This window comes from Pogona vitticeps, chromosome 11 (assembly GCF_051106095.1).
Source record: "Pogona vitticeps strain Pit_001003342236 chromosome 11, PviZW2.1, whole genome shotgun sequence".
Taxonomy (NCBI): domain Eukaryota; kingdom Metazoa; phylum Chordata; class Lepidosauria; order Squamata; family Agamidae; genus Pogona; species Pogona vitticeps.
In genome coordinates, this window is record NC_135793.1 from 7,772,669 (window position 1) to 7,796,117 (window position 23,449).

Genomic DNA, 23,449 nt, shown 5'->3' on the forward strand with positions numbered 1-23,449 from the left:
TGCATGCAGTCCAGGATCTTTGGGTCACCCATCTGTGGCTTGCAATACCTATAGCTTAGGTGCAGTTTGGTTGGAGATGGGTAAACTAGTCTTACATAATTAGTCCAACCCTTTGCTCGGTGTAGTAACAGTCTAAGGATGGGATTTTTAAAAAGAATTTCTTAGACTACGAATCCCATCCTTCCCCATTCCAGGAATTCTATTGGACTTTTGTATGCCTTACAGACAACTCAATGTGGCTCACCTGGGGTGGGGGGGAAAAGGACATCGGCTAGAAGCCTTTGCAACTCAGCTAGGCCTAGCTGTGCCCAAATGTCCTCTTCCTGCCCTGGTGCAAACTGGGAGCTTTCTTTCCGAACAGGAAGCTTGAGTGTTTTAATCTAGAAAAGCACTTTATCCAAGCTTTGGCTTGCACCATTACTCAAAAAGAAGATGTTGACCCGGTCAAACAACTTTTAATCCTTATCGAAAACAGCAAAATACAACCTACAAGAAAGTCATACTGAGTCACAGAGTCACTTGATTACAAATCCTTTATAAAACATTCAGAAATAGGACTTCAGACAGGAGACGCAATTGTGGCAGTGTCGACAAGCTGGAGACTTGGTCACATTTAGGAAGGGTCGGTGCGCAACTCATGGTTCACTGTCCAGAGTGAGAAATGCTCTGTTGCCATCCTGGAGACCAGCCTGATGCAACACAGTACTTTCCAGGTGGTCGGATCACAACGCCTGTCACCCCAGCCAGCACGGCCCATGGGTGGCACAGAGGTGATGGAGGTTGCAGTCAACCTCTGTGGAGGGCACAGTATTCTAGCTGGCCTAGTGAGAAACTAGCACAATCTTCCGTTGCCTATCAGAGACTTAAAGTGGACTGATATCACAATTCTGCACATGTTTATTCAGAAGTGAATCTCATTGGGGCTCCTGGGGGAGTCTTTCTCAGTTAGTGGCTCCAGGGCTGTAACCGTCACCTTGGAGGCATGATTTCATGGTCTCACCAGCTCTCCAGAGGGGTTGGTGCTCTCTACAATATATACCTCACACAGGGCAGCAGGATTTTTCTCCTGCCAACCTAGCAGTTTGAAAGCATGTAAGAATGCGAGTAGATAAATAGGTACCACCTCGGTGGGAAGTGTCTAGTCGCACTGGCCACGTGACCATAGAAACCGTCTTCGGACAAACGCTGGCTCTGCGGCTTGGAGACGGGGATGAGCACCGTGCCTTAGAGTTGGACACAACTGGACTAAAACTCAAGGGGAACCTTTAACCTTACAATATATACATTTCATACATGCGAGAGAGAAGAAATAACAACATGTTGGCAAAAGCCAAAGTAAATCAAGGAGATTTGATGGGGCACTAGCGAAATATTCTAGCACAGAGGTCCAGGGGGAAAAAGGCAAGCAGGCTGTCGGAGAAAAATGGGCAGAAGTCCATGATGCTGGAAGGATGTCCAAGGGGTAGGATATCTGCTGCCATCTTAAGACCGTAGATTAATTTAGGCTTTTGGTATTGTATCCTGGGCAGAAATGAAAACCTCCAAATGGCAGCAATGGCCTGAAAACCCCTCTCAGTGGCTGTGGCCCACTGGCGGTGTCGTCAGGCGCTTTGGTCTAGCAGGCAGATTAGCTGGTTCATCTTGTGTTCCCTTGTATTGTGTGAGAAGGAAAAGGGTTGTGTCCTTGTTCCTGCCCTCTGGGACTGCAAAATCTATCCGCCCTAATCAGGCTGTGACTGATAGGCACTGGAGTCTCCAAAATCTAGAAAGCCCCAAGTTCTGGGGAAGCATAAATGTCATTACCTCCAGATGTGTTAAGACTACAACTCCCAGAATCCCCGGGCTATGTGGTCAACGAGAAAGGCCTGTGGGAGCTGCAGGCCAAAGCATCAGAAATGGCAAACATTTTTCCACCTATGCTCTCGGCTTTTTCCAGCCATCGACCCCAAACACCATAACTATATCATTGCCCAGCTACAACCGGAGGGTTGATGGAACATTAGGGGGCAAATACAGTGTTTTGTAAAGGGCCAACTGGCTGGGTTTGCCAAATTATACAGGCTGTTCTACTTTGCATTTTCATCTCATCATTGCATTGTAATTTGTCAGAAATCGGTCGATTTTCCTTTCTTTTTCTATGGTGCCATCATTTCATGAATCTTATTCCCTGTTTATCTGCTGGGGTTTAAATAACTTTTCAAAATTCATGGCACTTGTGGAGAGCCTCAGAGCATCTCCGGTGACAGCGTTTGCCCTCTGAGGCAAATCAAGGGCCTCGTTTTCAGAAGACCGAAGGGTGCTTTGATAGCCCTTTCCAAATTCTTGAAAGGCTGTCCTAGAGAGGAGGGCCGGCAACTGTTCTCGACCGTCCCAGACTGCAGGACATGAAATAATTTCAGCTACAATATGCTCACTTTTTATGGACTCCACTCTTTGGCTTGGTGTCCCTGCGCACTCTGATGACATGTCCTCTGAGAACTTCTTCACAACTGGATTTGAACCCAAAACAGTGTCCCACTATTGCTTTCGCGCAGGGGCTCCTGATCTCTGCCGAAGGAGGCCTAAATGATGCTCCCCATGATGATGGACGTCTTGAGGAGGGCTAGAATCAAAGATAACAACCACCCTTGGTGGTTCTTGAGGGAGGTTTGGTCTGTTCACCAGCAGGTCTTCTGAAATGCTCAGCTGCTTAGAGGAAATAGGGGGCATGGGGGGTGGGGGAATTACCCTCCAGGGTAACATTAAAGGATGAGGAAGAGGAGAAGGAATAGCTGGTGAGCTGGCAGTCTTTATAAAGTTGCCCCCAAAGAGAGGAGATTCCCGGGAGGGGGAAGGCACAGAAAGCAGAGCGATTGAGACGAAGCGCCAGAAAAGCCACCGGAAACCTGATGAGGTTGAGGGTCATCTTGGGTGAAGCTTTCCGTCGGGGGGGTTTATCCACATTTCTAAGAAGAACTGTACTTGTTACTCAGATGGGAGCTGCTCCTGTCCAGGCCCAAATCCTGCCCTTTGGCTTTCCACTTCCCGAGGGAAGCTTTATCATCCGTTGGCACCATGCCAAGCGTGGGCGTTTGGCACCAGCAGCAAAGGCAAGACTGTGGGAAAGAAGCCAGAAGAGGACAAGAAAGAGAAAGAGAGGGAGAGAGAGAGAGAGAGATGTTCAGGGCCTCCGGTCTTTGGTGCAGTCGCAGAACGAGGATAAGCCCCCCCCAGCCCAGGGAGAAATTGGGGGGAACTGGATCCACAGGTATGCCAAGATGGAACCCCAAATTCCTCTCTTACCTGAAAGCAGTTCTTGAATTTCTGGCTGACAAAGTAGAGAGCCACAGGGTTAATGCAGGAGTTGAGCGAGGCCATGTTAATGCCAAAGTAGTCCATGACCAGAAGGAAGCTGGGGGTGGAAAGAGAAAGCGGGAATATTCCATTGGAATGGAGTGGCCCAAAATACAGAGCTGGGTTTTAGGAGTGGAAAGGGGCCAATTGTGATGGGTGGCAGATGAAGGGAAAGGCCATTCCGCCTCCTTTTCTAGTCTCCCTGTATCTCCTCCTACTATCCTCTCTCTCTGTCTCTCTCTCTCTCTCTCTCTCTCTCTCTCTCTCTCTCTCTCTCTCTCTCTCTCTCTCTCTCACTCACTCACTCACTCACTCACTCACTCACTCACTCACTTCAAGAACCAGCAGTTTCCTTTCTCCAAATGGCCTTGACAGAGGCACGTGAGCCCAGAAGAGAGTTGGGGTTCAAGGCCCTGGCCAGGACTGTAGAGTCATTCCGCAGGGCATTTGAATGTACAGTGGTACCTCACTAGATGACAACCCCACTGTACGATGAAAGCGCATGATGATGACTTTTTGCGCTCGCTATAGCGACCCACAAAACAGTCATTCCTATGGGGGAATTCCGCTTGACGATGATTTGGTTCGTGCTTCCCGGACCGTTTATTCAGAAGACAGCAATTTTTTTCCGGCGATCGTTGGCTTCCTAAAATGGCTGCCCTGTGTTTTCCGGACCCATGCTTTGCAGGACAGTCATTTTAACAGCTGATCGGCGCTCGCAAAACGGCTGCCCGATGGGCGATCTTCGCTGGATGACGAGGTATTTTCCCCATTGGAACGCATTAAACGGGTTTCAATGCATTCCAATGGGGAAAGGCTTTTCGCAAGACGACGATTTTGCTTAACAGCGATTTTCCCGGAACAGATTATCGTCATCATGCGGGCACCACTGTAAAGGCTAGAAGGAATAAGTGAGGAAGGCGAGATGCCCTGAAAAGGATTCAGGTTGACCCTAAAAGAGGGTCTGACCCTAAAAGAGACTGACATCCTCTTCCTGCAAGTGGTAGTCACAAGGCAGTAAACCAGCACTACCTAAAGGAAACATATGCTGCAGCCTTGTGCATGCAGAATCCCTGTATCCCAGAGTGATTTTTTAACCTATGAAGTGCAAGTCACTGCAAGACTTAAGCTATTTTCTTAATAGACTTCAGTGTTTCTCTGAGCAGTTGTTGTCTGTACCTGATGTTTTGCTATCTATAAATTAACCAAATTCTCCAAGAGATCTCACCTAAGCAGCTCACATCGGTCAGCATCCCTCGGGTTGTAGATGGTCTTTTTGAGGATCCTGCTCAGATGTAGAGGTAGCCAACAGAGAGCAAAGATCACCACCAGGCAGAACACCGTTTTGGCCACTTCGCGGCGCTGGAACACACAAGTCCATCCAACGAGGTTAATGAACGAAAGGGGCAGGAAAAGAAAAACACCATGCTAGAGATCCAGTTGTTCATCACAGCTAGAACAGATCCATTGGTATGAACTGGATTGCTCATTGTTGACCTGATAAGTCACATGAAAGGGAGTAGCGGTTGGGTAATTCAATGACTTAAGCTTTTGAGTCATGTATCAGAGAGGGTCAGCCTCTCTCCCTACCTCCCCTCCATTCCCCTCGTTCCTGCTATTTCATGTCTCCCCTTCTTGGCTGTCCTGTAATGACCTGCAATGAAAATTAAAATCGGAGCAAGAATAAATCATGCAATATTGCAGACACATTTTGGACTATGGTGGGTGACAGAATTATTTAAAGCCAATGCTCATGGAATCCCCAATTCTGCTGGACTCACAAATGAAGGATGAAAGACAACTCCAGTGGCTGGAGAAACAAAGTGCCTTACAGAAAAACCACAATCTGCAGGCGATTTTTGCGTGTTTTCTGCTGAGCAGAAAAGTCTTTCCTGGTATAAGTGTAGAGTCATGTACCGTTGTCCTGCTGGGCAGGGAGTGTCGTTATAGAAGCAGTGGGAAGATCTTCATGGAGACCACAACTTGCACAAAGGCAATGCCTGTGGGACTTTCCCACTTCCCTAAAGGACTCCCTGGCTCAATCGTGAACCTTTCCCAGAATCCCTCAGCCAGCATCCCTGGCCCTCGGACAGACTGGCTTGGAGATTTGGGGAGCTGGTTCAAAAAAAAGTAACTTCCCCAAGCTGTGGTCAGAGTAGACAGCAGTGGGCTAAGCAGAGCAAAAGTCTGATCCGCCTGGAAAGAGTCACCCGTTCTAGGGGATTGGTAACCAAGGCCCGTGAGGAAAGACTGAAAGAACTGGGCATATTTAGACTGGAGAAAAGAAGACAAGAGGGGAGATTGGATAGCACTTTTCAAATACAGTGGTGCTTCGCTAGACAGTTGCCCCCGCATGACAGCTTTTTCGATAGACATTGACTTTTTGTGATCGCTATAGCAATTCGCTAAAGCGATTCCTATGGGGGAATTTTGCTGGACGATATTTGGTCCCTGCTTCGCAAACCAATTTTCGCTAGACGACGATTTTGACAGCTTCCTCCGCACTCACAAAACGGGTGTTTTCGGGACCTAAGCTTCGCAAGACAGCGATTTAAACAGCTGATCAGCGGTTCGCAAAGCGGCTTTCCTATGGCCGATCTTCGCTAGGCAATGAAGATTCTTTCCCATTGGAACGCATTAAACAGGTTTCAATGCATTCCAATGGGGAAATGCTTTTTGCTAGACGATGATTTTGCTAAACAGCGATTTCAGTGGAATGGATTATCATCGTCTAGCGAGACACCACTGTATGTGAAAGGTAGTCGTATGAAGAGGGGCAGGATCTCGATCATCCCAGAGTGCAGGACACGTAATAATGGGCTCAAGATACAGGAAGCCAGATTTTGGCTGAATATCAGGTAAAACGTCTTAACTGTTAAAGCAGCACAACAATGGAACCAATAACATCAGGGGGTAGTGAGCGCTCCAAACGCTGGGGGCACTGAAGAGAAAATTGGACCCCCTTCTGTCAGTTCTTCTTTGAATTGGATTCCTGCCTTGAGCGGGGGGAGGGGGGTTTGAACTCGACGGCCTTAGAAGCCCCTTCCAACTCCACGATTCTATGATGTCGGTTCCTCAATAACTGGCCAAGGAAGAAAGATGGCTTGATAGCCAGTGGGCCTCACCCTCTTCATGTGGTCGTTGAGCGCTATCCTCATGCCATTCCGCTTGCTGAGCATCTCGCAGGACATGAGGGAATAGAAGACACCCGTGCAGGCCAGAGGCAAGCAGAAGTAGAAGCCGAAGAGCCACCAGTCCTTCACATCCTTGTAGAACTGGGGACAGAAAGAAAATGGAATAAGAACAGCTGGCTTTGCCTTTTAGGAAGGTGTATGCGTGTGACAGAGAACAGTTCCATTTGCATTGATTGCTTGCATCTTTCCCCCAAGGAGAGTGGTTGCCTAAGTTTTCTCACTTCCTGAAGAAGTGCTCCTACCACTTCTTTCTGCCCTAGAAGTTCCTTTGTTCTCTCACCTCCTGTTTTGTTCTTGGAGCAAGACAGAGGGTGGGTAGGCTTCTCTGGGGAGGAACATGAGCTGTACAATATGGTCGCTGCTGCCTTCACTCTGAGCCAACCAGGGCTAAAGGCCTGGTGCTCCACCATCCAATGGTCAAGAATCCTAGAAACGGAACCATCGGTCTAACAGCATTTCTATGGCAGTCGTCTCAACCTCCCTTGACCCTTCTCAGCATCACAAAGAGGATGAACCAGGTGAGCCATCAGTATGACTGAGGACAGTCCTCACCCTCTTTTAGTCCTCTAGATCTTTTAGGCTTTCGTTTCAGAAGCTCCAGTCAACATAAGCAATGGTCAAGAATTCAAGCCATTGAAACCACTGGTCTAGCAACATTTTTATGGGTGTGAAGATGTATGGGGCGGGCTCAGCTGACCTCTCAGCTTCTATGGAAGCAGAAAAGGACAAGGGGTAGATCTTTCTACTTTACGGGTTTATCTTCCAGACTCTCTTCCCTGGACCCTTCCAGGAATAAAAGCAGCAAACATCAGTCATGTGAAAGATGATGGACATTTTCTAGCATACAGGAAGTTATCATAACTCAACCATCTTAGTAGGGAATTTGGTTCTGAGGATTTTGGAAGAGATGTGGTCCCTATTGATATCATATCAGCACTCTACCTATGGGTCCTTTTTTCTTCCAAAGGCCTGGTCCTTTCCCCTGGAACTTCGTAGGAGGCCACTTTTCTTTCTCTGTTCCCCTCTCAATCTTGTTCAATTTTTGTTCTTCATTGAAAGAGGTTCTGGTTCTTGGGAGCATCGTTCTGATTTCCAGCGGCTCTCAAGGCTGTTGGCTAGAAACGAGTATGAACTGCTGAACTGGCTTGTCCTTCATCTGAATATGTTTTTCGTTGCTTCCCAAGCCTGCCTCCTTTGGTGACTGCCCACTCAGGGGTAGCGCCCAGAGGAGGCGTGGCAGGCAAGCCTCTGAGTGGGCGCCCAACAGAGGAGGCAGGGATGGGAAGCGCCGAACACCTGTTTGGACAAACTACACGAATCACGAGTTCAGCAGTTCATGCTCATCTCAACTGTTGGTTGGTCAACCCTACTCTTACCCTATTCTACCCAGGTGAGAACGCACCATCATGAAGCCATATGGTTGCTCAGGAGCCAACATGCAGACCCAAAGCATCTGTTCACGGTAATTCAGCTTCACCAGGTTAAAGGCCACAGCTTCAGGGATGGCAAGGATGATGGCCACCGCCCAGATGAGGGTCACCTCGACCGCCTTCCACATGGGGATTCCAATCCCTTGGATGCGGCTCCAAGAGGCTACAGCTCGGTACCTGCCAGGAACACCGCAAGAGGGATAGACACAAGAGATGAAGTGTACAAAGCATGGTTCATTTTTACGCACATCTGGGCAGGAGCCACCCCCAGTACAACTGCTTCCTTCAGCATAGCTTTTTTTATGGGTTAAAATTTGTGGCAGAGGGGTTAAAACTGCAGTACTGCAGTCAAGACTCTGCTCAGAAACTGAGTCCAATCCAGATGGGCTCAGGGAGCTACCTCAAAGTTGACTCAGTCTTCCATCTTTCTGAGGTTCTGAGCTCCACTGGGTTGGGGGCAATGTGCAACCGGCATAATTAACTTTCAAACCACCCAGAGAGTGCTTTAAACACTACGGGGCAGTATCTATAAGCACCACGCTTTCCTTCTTTTTTGCTTTTAAAGTGTTAAACAAACACTAAAAGAGGGCGGCCATCGGGACAGACGTGGGATGGTCAGCTTATCAGCAAACTTCGTTACTGGGGCAATAAAGGTCGGAGATTACCTGTCTATACTGAGAGCACAGAGGCTGAGAACGGTGATGCCCACGGAAGCTTTTTGAACAAAGGGCACAAGTTTGCAGACCTGCACGCCAAAAGGCCAATCCTCTGCCAGGAGCTGAGAAGGGGAAACATAGTGTTAGCAGACCATCTCATGGAGAAACTCAAAATGAAGGACAATTATCCTTTGCGTCTCCTTTCAAGATTAAACATCTCTGGCTGAGTTTTCTTGCTTCCCTGCATCCTTTTCTTCCCTTGCATGTTGTGCGTTTTATTGTTTTTAAGATTGCCAAATCTAAAGGCAAAGAGTTAGTTTTTTAAAAAATCCTGATACAGTAGCTGCTCTAGTTCCTCTGCCCCTTCGAAATCCAGCTGGTACAGTGGGGTCTCGACTTACGAACGGCTCGACATACGAACGTTTCGACTTATGAACCGCTCTCATAGGAATATATGGACTCGACTTACGAACTTAGATTCGAGTTACGAACTCTTTTTTTTCCTTTTTTTAAAGCTAAGTCATCTTAGGTTAAAAGGAAAAAAGAAAAAAATATCCCCCTCTAGTGGCAGAAGGCGGAATAGCAGCTTCCCATTAGTTTCTATGGACGAAAAGAGCAGATACGGATTAAATGGTTTTCAATGCATTCCTATGGGAAATGCAGATTCGACTTAAGAACTTTTCGACCTGAGAACTGCCTTCCAATATGGATTAAGTTCGTAAGTCGAGACCCCACTGTACTTGTAGGAGTTCTCGGTCCACATACTGCTGAAGCCTGCTCTGTAGGATTTTGAGCATAACCTTGCTAGCGTGTGAAATGAGAGCAATTGTACAGTAGTTGGGGCATTCTTTGGCACTGCCCTTCTTTGGGATTGGGATGCAGACTGATCTTTTCCAATCCTCTGGCCACTGCTGAGTTTTCCATTGATGATGATATAAAAAAGCAGCACACTGGTCCTTTGATATTGGGCTGTGGCACCAGGGTGTGTGACATGACCCTTAGCCTGGTTTGTTCCTTTTCTTTAAACCTAGTCAACAAGCTGCAGAAGGTGGGGGCTGTAGTCTCGCACATCTAGGAGCATTGGGTTTGTGAAGGTTGTTCTAACCATTATGCCATTCTGCATATATGGAGTCCCCTTTCCTGAAAAATTAATCTTGCTGCTGCTTGGTCAGTGTTCCACCTTCCGGGTGGTTACACAAAATATCTACATGTTGCATTCAGGACATGTCCAGTTTTCACTCATCAATGAAAAATAGAAAACAGTTTCTAAATCTTAGCTAAATAAACTTTAGGAACAAAGCATGATGTAAGCAAAGAATCCCAGTTTTAAAAACATCTAGTTACATTTACCAAAAGTCTTCACGTGTGGTTGACAGTGATTTAATGAGTTCAGGAAAAACTCACCTTCCACCAAACATTTAAATTATACTACTTAGTCAACTCTGTAGGAAGTCTAATTATTAGACTGGTTTATTTTGGATCAGGCTGGACAGTTTTATTTTGGGTCATGCTAACATAATTGGATTACATGCATTAAGAGGAGCTGAAGTGTGTAACAATCAGGATAATTCGATAAATACCCAGAACAGTCTTTCCTCATTGTGTTATATAACAACTTCTCCAGTTTGCACAGTGTTTGGGGTTTTGTTTTGTTTTTTTACATCAGATACTAAGATCTGGCAGCTTGATTGAGCAGATGAAGATTAATTTACAAAGGCTAACACAGCTTTGTAGCTTTTGGTCTCTTGCCTTGGGACAGGAAGGAAGACAAAGCTTTCAAATTCATTTAAACTGTTGCTAACTGACATACAGCATCAGCCATGCTTTGACCAGGCTTTAAAAAATCCTTTCAAAGTATCGTTGGTATGTTTGCAACACTTAAAAAGAAATGCAAACATTCCTTTCCCCTCCCTTCCAAAGGCAGGTGGAAAGGAAGCTTTCCATTTCTCAAGATCATCAAGCGGCTTCAATAAAGGGCTGGCCAGCCAGCCACTTAACTATCCTGAGAAATCTTTCCCTTTAAAAGAAAAGAAGATCTTGATCGTGCTAAACAGGGATACTTGAGATGCCGTGTGGTCAATTCCTGCATTTGGATGCAAGGATCACCTTGAAGCAACTTTGTTAAGCACAATCCAGACCAGGAATATTCAACCATCTAGTTGCGTCCTCTGTTTCCCTGCATTCAGCCTGTTGCCTAAAACAGAGTGGAAGGGAAATCATGTTAAGTTGCCATCCCATTCCAGGCAGATCCTTCTTTGCATGTCCGTACTTCTACTGGTCATGAGATCAGTGACAGGATGGGGACTCTGCCAACATCGGTGGGGTGGGGACATTTATGTGATTTTTCTTCTGCTCTGGTTTTGAAATGAAACTTTTGAGACATTCTTATGGGGTTTTGCTGTATGGCGTCTATCTTACTGTTTTCTATTCTGTATTGCGACATGTTTCTGTTTACCTTAAGGGAAAGCAGTAGACAGGCCAAAGATTTCCCTGGCCCAGCATTCTCCAAGGTGGTACTCTCTCCATCTTTGAGGCTCAAACTTTAGACCCAGCATGGTGGACAGTCAGGACTGTGGGAGTTATTTGAGGAAAGCTGAAACTCTCATGTATCTTTAAAGATAAATAACTGTGTGTGTGTAGCGCTTCCTGTTCCAACTTTCACTGTGTTGTTGTTATGTGCCGTCAAATTGCATCTGAGGTATAGGCATTCCAATAAGGTATTCAAGGTATGTGAGATATTTAAGGAGTGGTTTAATGAGGTGGCACTGCGGGTTAAACCGCTGAAGCCTCTGTGCTGCAAGGTCAGAAGACCTGCAGTCGTAAGATCAAATCCATGCAACAGAGTGAGCCCACTTGCCCCACCTCCCGCCAACCTAGCGGTTCAAAAGCATGCAAAATGCAAAAAAATGCAAGTAGATAGATAGGTACCACCCCGGTGGGAAGGTAAAAACGGTGTTCCATGTCTAGTCATGCTGGTCACGTGACAAACGTTAGCTCTATGGGTTGGAAATGGAGATGAGCACCGCCGCCTAGAGTCGGACACAACTGGACTAAATGTCAAGGGGAACCTTTACCTTTACCTTTTTTACCTGTATCATTCTCTCTCTCTCACACACACACACGAGTTTCCATAGCCAAGCAGGAATTTGAACCAAGGTTTCCTGAATCATATAGGGACATGGTGGCGCTGCGGGCTAAACCACAGAAGCCTGTGCTGCAGGGTCAGAAGACCAAGCAGTCATAAGATCGAATCCACATGATGGAATGAGCGCCCGTCGCTTGTCCCAGCTCCCGCCAACCTAGTGGTTCAAAAGCATGCAAATGCAAGTAGATAAATAGGGACCACCTCGGTGGGAAGGTAACAGCGTTCCGTGTCTAAGTCGCACTGGCCATGTGACCAAGGAAGATTGTCTTCAGACAAAATGCTTGCTTTATGGCTTGGAAACTGGGATGAGCATCGCCCCCTAGAGTCGAACATAACTGGACAAAAATTGTCAAGGGGAACCTTTACCTTTACCTTCCTGGATCATAGTTCATCACTCTGTCTACTACAACTCTCTCTCAACACAGAGCAAGGGATTTGCTAAGAAGTCCCACTCAGGGAAGAAATCAGTGTCACCACTTCAATGCCCATTCCAGACAGCAGGTGGCAGAAGAATTTCGGCCTCCTGTATCAATGCTAAGAAGGGATGCTAGGAAAAATTATGAGATCCACATTTAACAAGATTTCGATCTGTTGAATTCCTGTATGAACTGGGATGTATTTGTGCACCACAACATGCAGCTTCTGGAATGCTGAGATTTTTTTCTCTCTCTCTCAATTGGAACTTTAAAAATACAATGTATTCTCGAATGTATTCTTGAGAACACATTCAAAAGCATTACAACTAAAAACACACTTCAAGTGCGTATATTAGAGGTATGTATGTAAATACATACAAAATGCATTCATTTACAAGAACACTTGCAGAAAATGTGCAAGTGAGGTAATCTGTCTGCAAACATATTTTATTTTAGGGACCATGTGCATAATTGCACAAACGGGTATACAAAGGTTCATGTGGAATTTCTTTGCATACATTTTGTCTGGTTTGCAAACTAATGCGAACAGAGTTGGAAACGAACTTGCTGTCTGAGACAGAATTTGGACTCTTTTTTTTTGGACTGCAACTCCAAAACAAAAACAAAACAAAACAAAACCCTCTACAACTACAATTCTCATAGGCACCACTAGGATTGGGGTTGATGGGAGATGGAAATTCAAAACAACTTTTTTAAAGCCCTGGGAAATGAGAAATTGTCAACATCGAAAGCCGCCAAGCCCACCAAAACCCATACATTCACCTAGATGTTCACCCTACAGCTAAGGCAGCCCCAGCTGGTATGCTACCCTCTTAAGGGTTTGCAACTGTTTTGACTCCCAGCCAAGGCGCTCCCTGACTCATTTTAAATCAGGAGTTGCCCAGGCTAAGATCCAAAAAACAACCTGAAATCCTCGAAGGGGCCCATGAGACTGAAATGTTCCACAAGGGTGTTTAGCTCTGCCAGAACTCCTGGCTGAGAGGGCTAGATTTTACTGCCTTTCTGACATCTGACTAACCTCTGGCAGTTTGCACTGTATAACAGAAGCGCTATTGTCTCCTCTGTTGCCATTGAGCGCAAAAACACCAATACCAGCACCACCGCCAGCACAGCAATGGTAGAATTTTTTTTTTTTAAATGGAGGCCTCTGCTTGGATGTTTTGATGATAACATCTGGGGATGGTGGAAGGCAGCAGGAAAAGAGGAAGAGCAAATACGAGATGGACTGACCCCCATCATAGAACCCACAGGCTTGAGTTTGCAAGAGCTGAGCTGGGATAGCTGAGAAAAAGGACATTTTGGAGGTCCCTCATCCATAAGTCGGGGGTGACTTCAGCGCACATAACAACAACACAAACGACTTGGAAGTTAACAGCGAGCTTCCCTGAATGAGCCTCCCACTTTGGTAAAACAGAGGGCCAAAGTAGATGTGATGGAGAGCCGAAAGCTTGGGAAGCCATAAGTGGAGCAACCCTTTAGGTTTCAGCTATCCCATTTCAGAAGGATCTGATGCTTAAATCTTGAAGATCCATCTGCAAGCGAAGCTCAATTGAAAAGGAAAGAGACTGAGAGTTCGGGGTGCATAAAGCATGGGCTCTATTAGCAGAGCTTGGAAGAACTGTTTTCTTGAATTACAGTTGCCCATATTACAGTATTGGCAACCAACTAATTTCAAGACACTTTCTACAAAGAACCTGGCTAGTCTCCCACAAAGAACCTGTGGAGTGGAAAGTCCCTGCAGTGTAATAGTGTGGAATGGTGCTGCCTTGCACAGGAGTTGCTGCAACACGAGCAGCCATCTCCAAAAACACTTGCAGTAGCAATATGTGTGCAAGCCCATATATGAGCAGGATTTCTTGCTCTGTGGAAGCTTGGTAGGATTCTGGCCCTTGGTTCCGAAAAGGAGGCATCCAGGAAGTGCCATGACCTCACCCAAACAGCAGGGGGAGCTCTGTTTCTCTCTCTCTCTCTCCCCCGCTCCCCCTTAGGCAAGCCGCTTACCTTATAGACATTGATGGGCAAGGCGATGAGGATGTAAAGAAGGTCCCCGAGAGCCAGGCTGGCAATGAGGACATTTGGCCCGTTCCTCATGCACTTGTTTTTGTAGATGATCCTCAAGAGGGTAGAGTTGCCGATGATGCCCACCATGAAGATAGTGCAAGACACAAAAGTGTTGATGTACTTGAAGGCGTGCCGGATCTCTGTTGGCTTTGAGCACATGACGGAGGGCTGAGGGGCTGGTGTGAGGACATCTCTGAGGAGGTCTCCTGATTGGTTGGCCTGAGCTCTGGAGCCCGGGAGGATGCCCGGCTGGATAAGGCTGTAGGCTTTCTCTTGGTCCAGAACCTCCAAAGGGACAGTGCTGTCTCTGGAGCTGTGGACTGTCTGACTGGAAACGCCCAGGATCAGCAGGTTGGTCAGGCAAGAGACCAGCACAAGATGAGGGAGAAAACTGCCCATTAGGAAACAAAGGTCAAGGGCCAGCCAGAGTTAATATGGGGTGGTGGATTCTGGTCACCGTGCTCAAGAGATTTCCAGACAGGAAGTGACCTACATGACAAAGGGAGGAGAAATCTGAGTTAAATGACACAAGACAGTGAGCGAAGGAGAGCATAGTCCAAGGGCTGGTTCAAGACATTTGGTGGTTTGATGTCAGATAGCAAATGATGCGCCTCCCACTCACCTTAATCAAAATGTATACTACTCAAAGCCAGCTGAGTTACTCTGATGCATGGGAATGAACAGTCCCCATCTGTAACAGTAAGAATAAAATAACAACAAATTCAATCGCTGATAGGTTGCTGTGCTCTTTTGCTGCCTGATTACAAAAACAGCTGTTAAAAAATAGGAGAGGAAAATCATCGTCATCATTGGTTTTCATACTGATGGACATGAAATCTGATGACATTTATAGACCTGAAAGAAGCAAGGTGATTCTACCAAATTGTAAACCCCCAGCTTCATGGATTCACATCGCAGGATCTTCTAAATGTGCCGTCTTTCTGTCTGTCTGCCTGCCTTTAAAAAGACAGAAGGAAAGAAACAGAAGGAAACAAAGCGGGGGTGGGGGGAGAGAAGAGGCTGAAACAATTTGTGCTCCATCCAGTTCAATCTGAAACATATTTATAAACTGCCTTGACCCAAAACTACCTTCACTCCATAAGACGCACCTTTCCATAAGACGCACCAATTTTTAGGAGAAGAAAACAGGAAAATGTAATCTGTTTTCTTCGCTCCATAAGACACACAGACTTTCCACCTCCTGTTTTGTGGGGAAAAAGTGTGTCTTATGGTGCGAAAAATATGGTAAATCTTCACCACCACCATCGGACCTCATACAAATTGATTGGAATCAAGACGATTCACTTCAGAACTTGGAATCTGTCCATCTGTGGTGTACAGCCCTAATTAATAGATCTTTTGTCCTTCCAGTTCCAGCTATGACTGATATATAATATCCGTATCTGTCCTGAGGTAAGCTGCTTGACTCTGACTCATGGCCAGGCTGGAATTTCAGTACAGTTAATCTCTGTCTGAACTCCCTGAGACCTGATCGTTATTTTGGGGCACTGCAGCTTTCAGAAGATAGCTGGGAGAGGGAGTCTAAAACAGGATTTCTCCAGATTGTGGTTGATAGATGGCCAGAACAAACACAGCAGGAAGCTGGCAAAGAGGCACCATCTGGTTTGGAAGCAGAGAACCTTTTCCCTTCATCTTTCTGGATCGTTATGACCAGTTCTGGGTGCCAGTACAGTAGGCATTCTTCAGTCTCAAGAGACTATGGTAATGACCTCTGGATAGAGGTCTTGGAACAGCATCCAGTGTGGCTGAGAAGGCCAATTCGAGAGTGACACTCCTTTCCACACTGAAGACAAATACAGTCTGTCCCCTGGCCAGCTCCCTGATTTGGCTGGTTTCAGGAGTGCCTCTTTGCCTCGGCCTGCTGGACAAGGGTCTCTTCAAATTGGGAGAGGCCGTGATGCACCGCCTGCCTCCAGGCTGAACGCTCAGAGGTCAGGGTTTCCCATCTGTTGAGGTCCATTCCTCAGGCCTTCAGATCCCTCTTGCAGATATCCTTGTATCACAGCTATGGTCTCCCTCTGGGGCACATTTCCTGAACTAATTCTTCATATAGGAGATCTTTTGGAATCCGACCGTCAGCCATTCTCACAACATGCCCAAGCCAACGTAGACATCACTGTTTCAGTAATGTATACATGCTAAAAATTCCAGCTCATTCTAGGACTACTCTATTTGGAACGTTATTCTGCCAGATGATACAAAAAATGTATTGGAGCCAGCACATATGGAACGTGTCCGGCTTCCTCTCCTGCCATGTGCATAGGGTCCAGGATTCACTGCAATACAGGAGGGTACTCAGGACACAGGCTCTATAGACCTGGATCTTGGTATATGTTGTCAGCTTCTTATTGAACTATACTCTCTTTATTAGTCTAGAGACCATGGTGGCTGCTTTGCCAATGCATTTATCCAGCTCGACATCTAGAGAGAGGGCTTCAGAGATCATTGAGCCAAGGTACGCAAAGTCATGAACAACCTCCTATTCTTGTGTGGAGATGGTAATAGAGGGAGGTGAGTCCACACCCTGGCCCATAACATGTGTTTTCTTCAGGCTGATTGTTAGTCAAAAATCTTGGCAAGCCTTACTAAAACAATTCATAAGTTGTTGGAGGTCATCAGCAGAATGCGCAACAACAGCTGCATGAAGAGGAAGTCCTGCATGCATTTCAGCTGGACTTTGGTCTTCACTCTCAATCTAGAGAGATTAAAGAGCTTTCCATCTGATCTAGTCTGGAGATAGACACCTTCTGTTGCAGTTCCAAAGACCTGCTTCAGCATGACAGCAAAAAAGATCCCAAACAGGGTCTGCGTGAGGACACAGCCCTGTTTCACTCCTGCTTCGGATGTCAAAGGGTTTTGATGTTGAGCCATAAAAAAACTACAGTGCCCTTCATTTCCTCATGAAAGGACCTGATGATGTTAAGGAGTCAAGGTGGTGTTGATCTCTTTACAGCACTTCAGCACTTCAAGGGATGTTATCCTTTCCAGGTGCCTTGCTGGAGGCAAGGGAATCCAAGGCCACTTTTATTTCTGCCTGTCTTGGAAGAGTTCAGTGTCCAACTCTTCCAAGACAGGCAGGCACTCAATGTTATTTAATGCCTCTTCAGTTACTACATTCTCTCTAGAATATAGCTGAGAGTAGTTCTGCACCCAGCGTTCCATCTGCTGTGCTCGGTCTTTAAAGGAGTAGATTTCTTCTGTATTGGACCTAAAGCCTGCTTGATACTGTCATACATTCCCTTGATGTTACCTGTGTCCGCTGCTTTCTGTATCTGAGAGGAGAGCTGAAGCCAATAAATATTAGAACATTTCCTGGCAGCCTGTTGGACTTTGCTATGAGCAACTCAAAGAGCCTGCAAGTTGTACTCACTAGGACAGGCTTTGTATGCTGCTATAGCTCTCCTCTTTTCCTCAATGGCTGGCATCAACTCCTAAACCAAGAATTAAAATCAAAGCAATGCAAGATGCCAAACAAAGAGCAGGTTTTGGTCTCCCAGATTGGGTATTGTATTATAGAGCCTGTATTAGTCTGAATAAAGGAATGGATAACTTTAGATAATGATAGACTACTCAAATTAGAAGGACATGATTGACAGTTAGGTTTGTATGATTTGCTATGGTACAAAAAAATAAAGAGCAGAAAACTTTCAGCTCACATATGATAAAAAGAGCCCTACTTGGAAAAAGATCATCCAGCAGATTTACCAAAAAAAACACCAGGCTGGGTATCACCCATAGAGGCCTTTACACAACCCAACCTCATGACAGAAGCGAAACTTTTAAGTTATCAAGATCTATAAAAGATGGCTGTGCGTTAAGGTCCAAAGAAGAGTTAGAAACACAAAACATATCTAGACTGGTGGTCCAGAGCACAGGTGGAATCTAGCTATAGAAAAGATAAAATAGAGGGCTTTTACACAGAACAAACGATATTCAACAAACTTCTGCTGGGCTCCTATGATCAAGTAATTAAGAAAATGTATGGTTATTTGCTTGAAACTAAAATGCAAGATGAGATGGTAAAAGAATGTATGACTACTTGCACAAAATATAGGCCATAATATTGATATTGATCAATGGTTGCAAATATGGAAAAATAACAAAGCTCACAAAATCAGTAAATTTCAAGGAGAACATATATAAGATGTTTTATAGGTGGCATATGACTCTGGAAAAATTGTCAAAGATTTATACAGAATTGTCAAATGTCAAATGTTTGTTGGAAGTGTGAAGCACAAAAGGGAAGCTTTTACCATATGTGGTGGACTTGTAGAGTAGCGCAACAGTATTGGACATCAGTACATACTCTGTTACAAAAAATACTGCTTTTTAATATTCCACTAACTCCAGAATTGTTTTTACTGAGCATTATACCAGATAATATACGTAGATAAGACAAAGAACTACCTAGTTATATATATAGTCACTGCAGCCAGAATTCTTTATGCTAAGAACTGGAAGAAATCGGAGATACCAAAACAAGAGGAACTCATTGAGAAGATATGGGAAGTGGCAGAAATGGATGTTTATCAGAGGTGTTGGAAGACTGTCCAATACAAAAGGCAACTGAATGGTGGGATTTATTATATAAATGGCCTGAGTCACTAGTTAGTGCTTGAATAATATAGAATTAAACTAAGATGTAAGTTGAAACCTGGAGGGCAATCAAATTGTAGAAAGGTGAAAAGTCGACTTGATATCGCAACATGAACAAACAGATTGAATGACTGTACATTTTGTGTTCTCCTTCCCCCTCTTCCCCCCCATATCCACCTCTATCTTTTGTATTCCTTACCTTATCCCTAGTTTTTAAAAATAAAAAATTAATTAAAAAAGAAAGTACAGACACCCTTGATGCTAGCTGTTTGAAAGGTGACACGTTTGCTGTCCTCGTTAAGCTCTATAATGTCTCTGAATTCAGTTAATAATAGTAATGATGTGCCGTCAAGTCAATCCTGACTTATGGTGACCTTTATTCAGGGATTTCCAGGTAGAGGATGCTCAGAAGTGTTTTACCCTTCCCTTCCTCTAGGGGCAACATTGGACTGTGCAGCTTGCCCAAGGCTACACAGGCTGGCTCTTCTCCTGGGAGAGACAATAAGGAATCAAACTTCCAACCTTTACCTAACTCACTGAGCTATACATCCTCTGATGTTACACTGAACATCATTTCTCAGAAGCCTAAACTGCATGGCTGATGCCAAGAGATTATGAGATATCATATATCACGCCAAACATTTAGAGGGCTTCTGTTATTCAAAAGAAACAAAAATTGCCAGAACCAACACATACAAATAATAAAGCAATGCAAAAAGAAGGATTTTTTTCTGCTCAGCAGAGAATATTTGACTCAGCTTTATTACATTCAGACTTTCAAACCTATATCCATAGGCACAGAGACATCAACTTGCTTTCTAGAACAAACTATAGGCAAATCTTTCAGTCTACGGCAATCCTGGGTACAACATACTTTTTGTTTTTATGTACTCTGAATGGAGAATAAAACCCACAGGGATTGTTACAAAATATGTGCCTTAATCACAGGCAAAAAGAAGAAACTTAAACATTTCTTCTGCTCAGTTATACAGTTCAAGAACAACAAGATTCTAGTAATATTCTGATTAACTAACCCATTAATTAAACTGTCCTGGAAAAGAACGGAGGTGCTCCCTCAAAAATAAAGGCTGTTTAAAAAAAGACACAATAACAGGAATCAGAAGAGAAAGAGAAAATTGGGGGGAAGCAATGTTAAATCCACACATTTGGGGATGGGGAAGAGCTTGGAAAAGTTACTTTTTTGGGGGGTCTACAGTTTCCAGAATTACTCCTAGCCAGCATGGTTTATAAGAGCCAAAAAATTACACACAAAATATATACAGGGAGACATTCCATACAGCACTAGGTATATCAAGGAGATACCTCTAAAATCTCAAGAATAGATTACTGTACTGCTCGTTAAATAGAGTTGTCCTGGAAGATGCCCAATTCAAGGGGTTGATCTTGACCTACTCAACCTTGAATCATTTGGAACTTTGATACATGTCGGAATATCTCCTCCAAAGAACAATTGCCCATTTCACTCGTTCTTCTCAGGCCTTTGCTTCCAAGAGAGGTGAGAAAGGTCTCAAGGAGGAATCGGATCTTCTCAGTGGTGGCCCAGTCCCGATGGAATAAACTTCCATTAGAGGTGTGCCAGGCCCCCTCCCTCTGAGTATTTAAAGGACTTGCAAAGGCAAAACTCTTTAAAATTACCTTCGAGGATCTGGAAGTTGAGTCATGGCAACTGGACTTCTTTCTTGTTAGCTTGAAAGGTTTCGCTCCTCATCGAATTAGCTTCTTCTTCACTCTGAGGAGAGTTGATAGAAGTCCCCTAATCTATCCTCCATGTTGGTTTCACTTCCCCCCTGGTCTGAATAGGCTCCTTAGAAGGACAAAGGGCTGGGGATGAAGGATAATCCCACTTCTGCAGTCCTTCTCCACCCATTGTCATGGGCCGTTGATGCTCTTACCAACTCTCCTCAGACTGAAGAAGCTACTTGGATGAGTAGTGAAGCGTTTCAACCTAATAAGAAAGAAGTTCAGTTGCCAGGACTCAACTTCCAGATAAGCTCACCTGGATGACTGAGTATCTTCACAGATATGTACATGGCTGTTCTCCACTAATCGGGCAGTATAGAAATCATATATATATGTGAATGTTCTTTTTTTTTTTAATCAAAACTGATCCAGACACTGGAGAGGAGATTTGTATAATTGAATAAATCTGAAGCTGGCATAGAAATAAGCAATATCTAGGCATCTTCTTCTGCAAGTAAAACGGAGCTGCTTGGATAGAGGACATATTTTCTGTGACTGTGGAGAAATTCAATCCTTGAAGCAATTATGGGCATGCAGTTTATGCCCCACCACATCTATGAAACAAGATCTAGGAAATGGCTGAGATAATACTATTGAAGTAGCCCGCTTCTGGTCAAAATTAGTCTAATTAGCTTAACATTTTATTTTGTTTTTAAGTTTATCTATATTGTATATATGTCCATAATTTTAAATTGTGCCACATTCTTGATACAAATAAAGGAAGAAATTCATCTTGATAGTAGCAGTGGTAGCAGTGTTGGTTTTATTGGTAGTGACCATAACCATAATCAATAAAATAATGCAAAAATGATCAGACCAGACCTCATGATGTTCAATGAGTCCTTCCTCTGCAGAAGACCAATCTAAACTCCTTTATTGACTTTCATAATGATTTCAGCCTTAGGAGTGGGCATGATAAAAGAGATTTTAAAATAAAAAAAAAAAAGGTTGGATGATTACAGTCATTTCTGCAATGGTAGATCCATAGCTCTGGGTTTCTAAGATGATGACGATGATCTCTATCTCACACACCCAAGCATACATATTCAGACTACATATATATAAAAAATCTGTCAATATGAAACATTTTACCTGCATTTACCTTCTCTAAAAACATATGCCTCATCACTCTGTTCTTTATGTAATGATAGCACTGGGTAGAAGCATGGATGTTCAGCCTCAGATGTGGGGAAAGCTACTTTTTCGGTTTACAACTTCCTACTCTCCACAACTCACCTGCCCAATGGCCGTGTTGGCTGGGCTAAGTTGGAGTCTCAGAAAGGAAACTTTTCCCATCCGTGGTTCAAATTCTTCAGTGGGAATCACTGGCGATAGTTACCAGCCTGGATCAATCACAGGTGGAACACTTAGTTTGTGACAACGAAAACCAATTCAGAACCCGAAGCTGTGGTGGTAATGTCATCTCTTAAATCCATTCCCACTCAGCGAATCTTCTCTGCTCTTCACCTCTTCCATCTTTCTCTTCCAACCAGCCCAGTTTCCATCTGTACCCCCATGCTAAATCTGTTCTATTTTCCATTTTGCAACTTATCTTAACAGTCTGTGCATCAAATAAGCTATTTTCCTTTCTCCTCCAAACATGGTTCTCAATACACTCACACGTTGACCTAGGCATGTGCAAATTAAGCAGATTTCCCTAGTCTCTCCTGTTTGTTGTTTTATTTTATTTTATTTCTATGCCAGTTTTTCCCCTGGTGAAGAGACAGACAACCGACCGCTGCCCAGCCCATCTTAGCTGCTAGGCAAAAGGCAGAAGGATGCTAATGAGTGGGCCAGCACAAGGAAGAAAGAGGGATCCCCAGAAATAAAAAATATGCACTTTCTATAAGCCAACTCCTCTCTTCTGTGACAGAGAGTTCCTGGGTCTTAAAAAAAAAAGGAGTTTTTTCCATCTCTGACTCCACGCAGGATCATGCATTATATGTAAATCATATACTGGAAACCAGAGATACATGGTTTTGTTCAAATGGAAAAAAAATATCAAAGTCCATCCATAATAATAAAGGCGTTAATGGATTTAGCCACACATTTTAATTTATTATATTCTGTTCGGAGTACAGTACTCGGAAAACTTTGTGTCAGAGCTTTTGTTTACCTTCCCAAATTTCCAGTCTTCATGAAGAGGTGTGTTCTCTGTGTTGGTCTCAAGCACAGCAAACGTCCCTTCCCATCCGGTTGTTTCTGTTGCACGGCGGGCTGTGTGCCTTGGGATGTCACAGGGCTTTAGATCCAGTTGTGTCCCTTCCCTGGGGCAACGGAAGATCTGATGCTACTGCCGTGCGTGAACCTGACCCTTTTTTTTGGCTGGAATGTTTCTAAACATGAGTGAGTGAGTTGAGCCTTATAAAAGGGCTCGTGGGCCTGTCCCGCCTCTGGCTCCGGACAGGCAGCCAATGGGCGTGAGCCAAGAGAAGACATCCAGGCAAGGAAAAGGATGGACATGGGAATGCAATCATGTGGGAGAAGGCAATTGTAAACATGTCGTGTGCTTCGGGCAGAAAGGAGATGGAGGAGGGGGCTAGGAAGCGACTTCCAGAGCGTAAACACCATGAGGCTGTTGGCCTGATTCTCTTGTGGCTGAATGGCCTCTTATTGGGAACATTTTAACTAGTGCTGAGCTTTAAAAGAAAAAAAAAAGAAATCCAAAATAAGTTGTATGACTCCCACAAACGTTTCCCACTATTATTGAGATCAGAATTAAGGGATGCTACTATTGTGGATCGCAGCTCCAGAATCTCCACGGAGCCAGGCGGTGCTTCTCCTGGCTGGGGATGCTGACAGTCTATTTATTTAT

General features: G+C 44.7%; 1 protein-coding gene across 1 annotated transcript; it reads right to left on the reverse strand.

The window, feature by feature from the left end:
* Positions 1-441: 441 nt before the first annotated feature.
* Positions 442-22,949, reverse strand: LOC110088401 (endothelin receptor type B-like). Its single transcript, XM_072981193.2, has 8 exons — positions 22,751-22,949; positions 14,197-14,745; positions 8,623-8,735; positions 7,930-8,134; positions 6,459-6,608; positions 4,562-4,695; positions 3,283-3,391; positions 442-3,095 (listed from the first exon to the last, which is right to left on the reverse strand). Exons 2-8 carry the CDS (start codon positions 14,653-14,655, stop codon positions 2,946-2,948), a joined length of 1,320 nt encoding a protein of 439 aa, XP_072837294.2. The 5' UTR covers positions 14,656-14,745; positions 22,751-22,949; the 3' UTR covers positions 442-2,945.
* Between the last annotated feature and the right edge of the window lie 500 nt (positions 22,950-23,449).

Bases quoted from the DNA above. Each gene is read 5' to 3' on its own strand.
- LOC110088401 (XM_072981193.2), bottom strand. From the start codon at position 14,655: ATGGGCAGTTTTCTCCCTCATCTTGTGCTGGTCTCTTGCCTGACCAAC. The intron at 8,135-8,622 runs GTAATCTCCGAC...TGTTCCTGGCAG, and splicing joins TGTGCTCTCAGTATAGACAG to GTACCGAGCTGTAGCCTCTT. The intron at 3,392-4,561 runs GTGAGATCTCTT...TTCCACCCCCAG, and splicing joins GACCGATGTGAGCTGCTTAG to CTTCCTTCTGGTCATGGACT.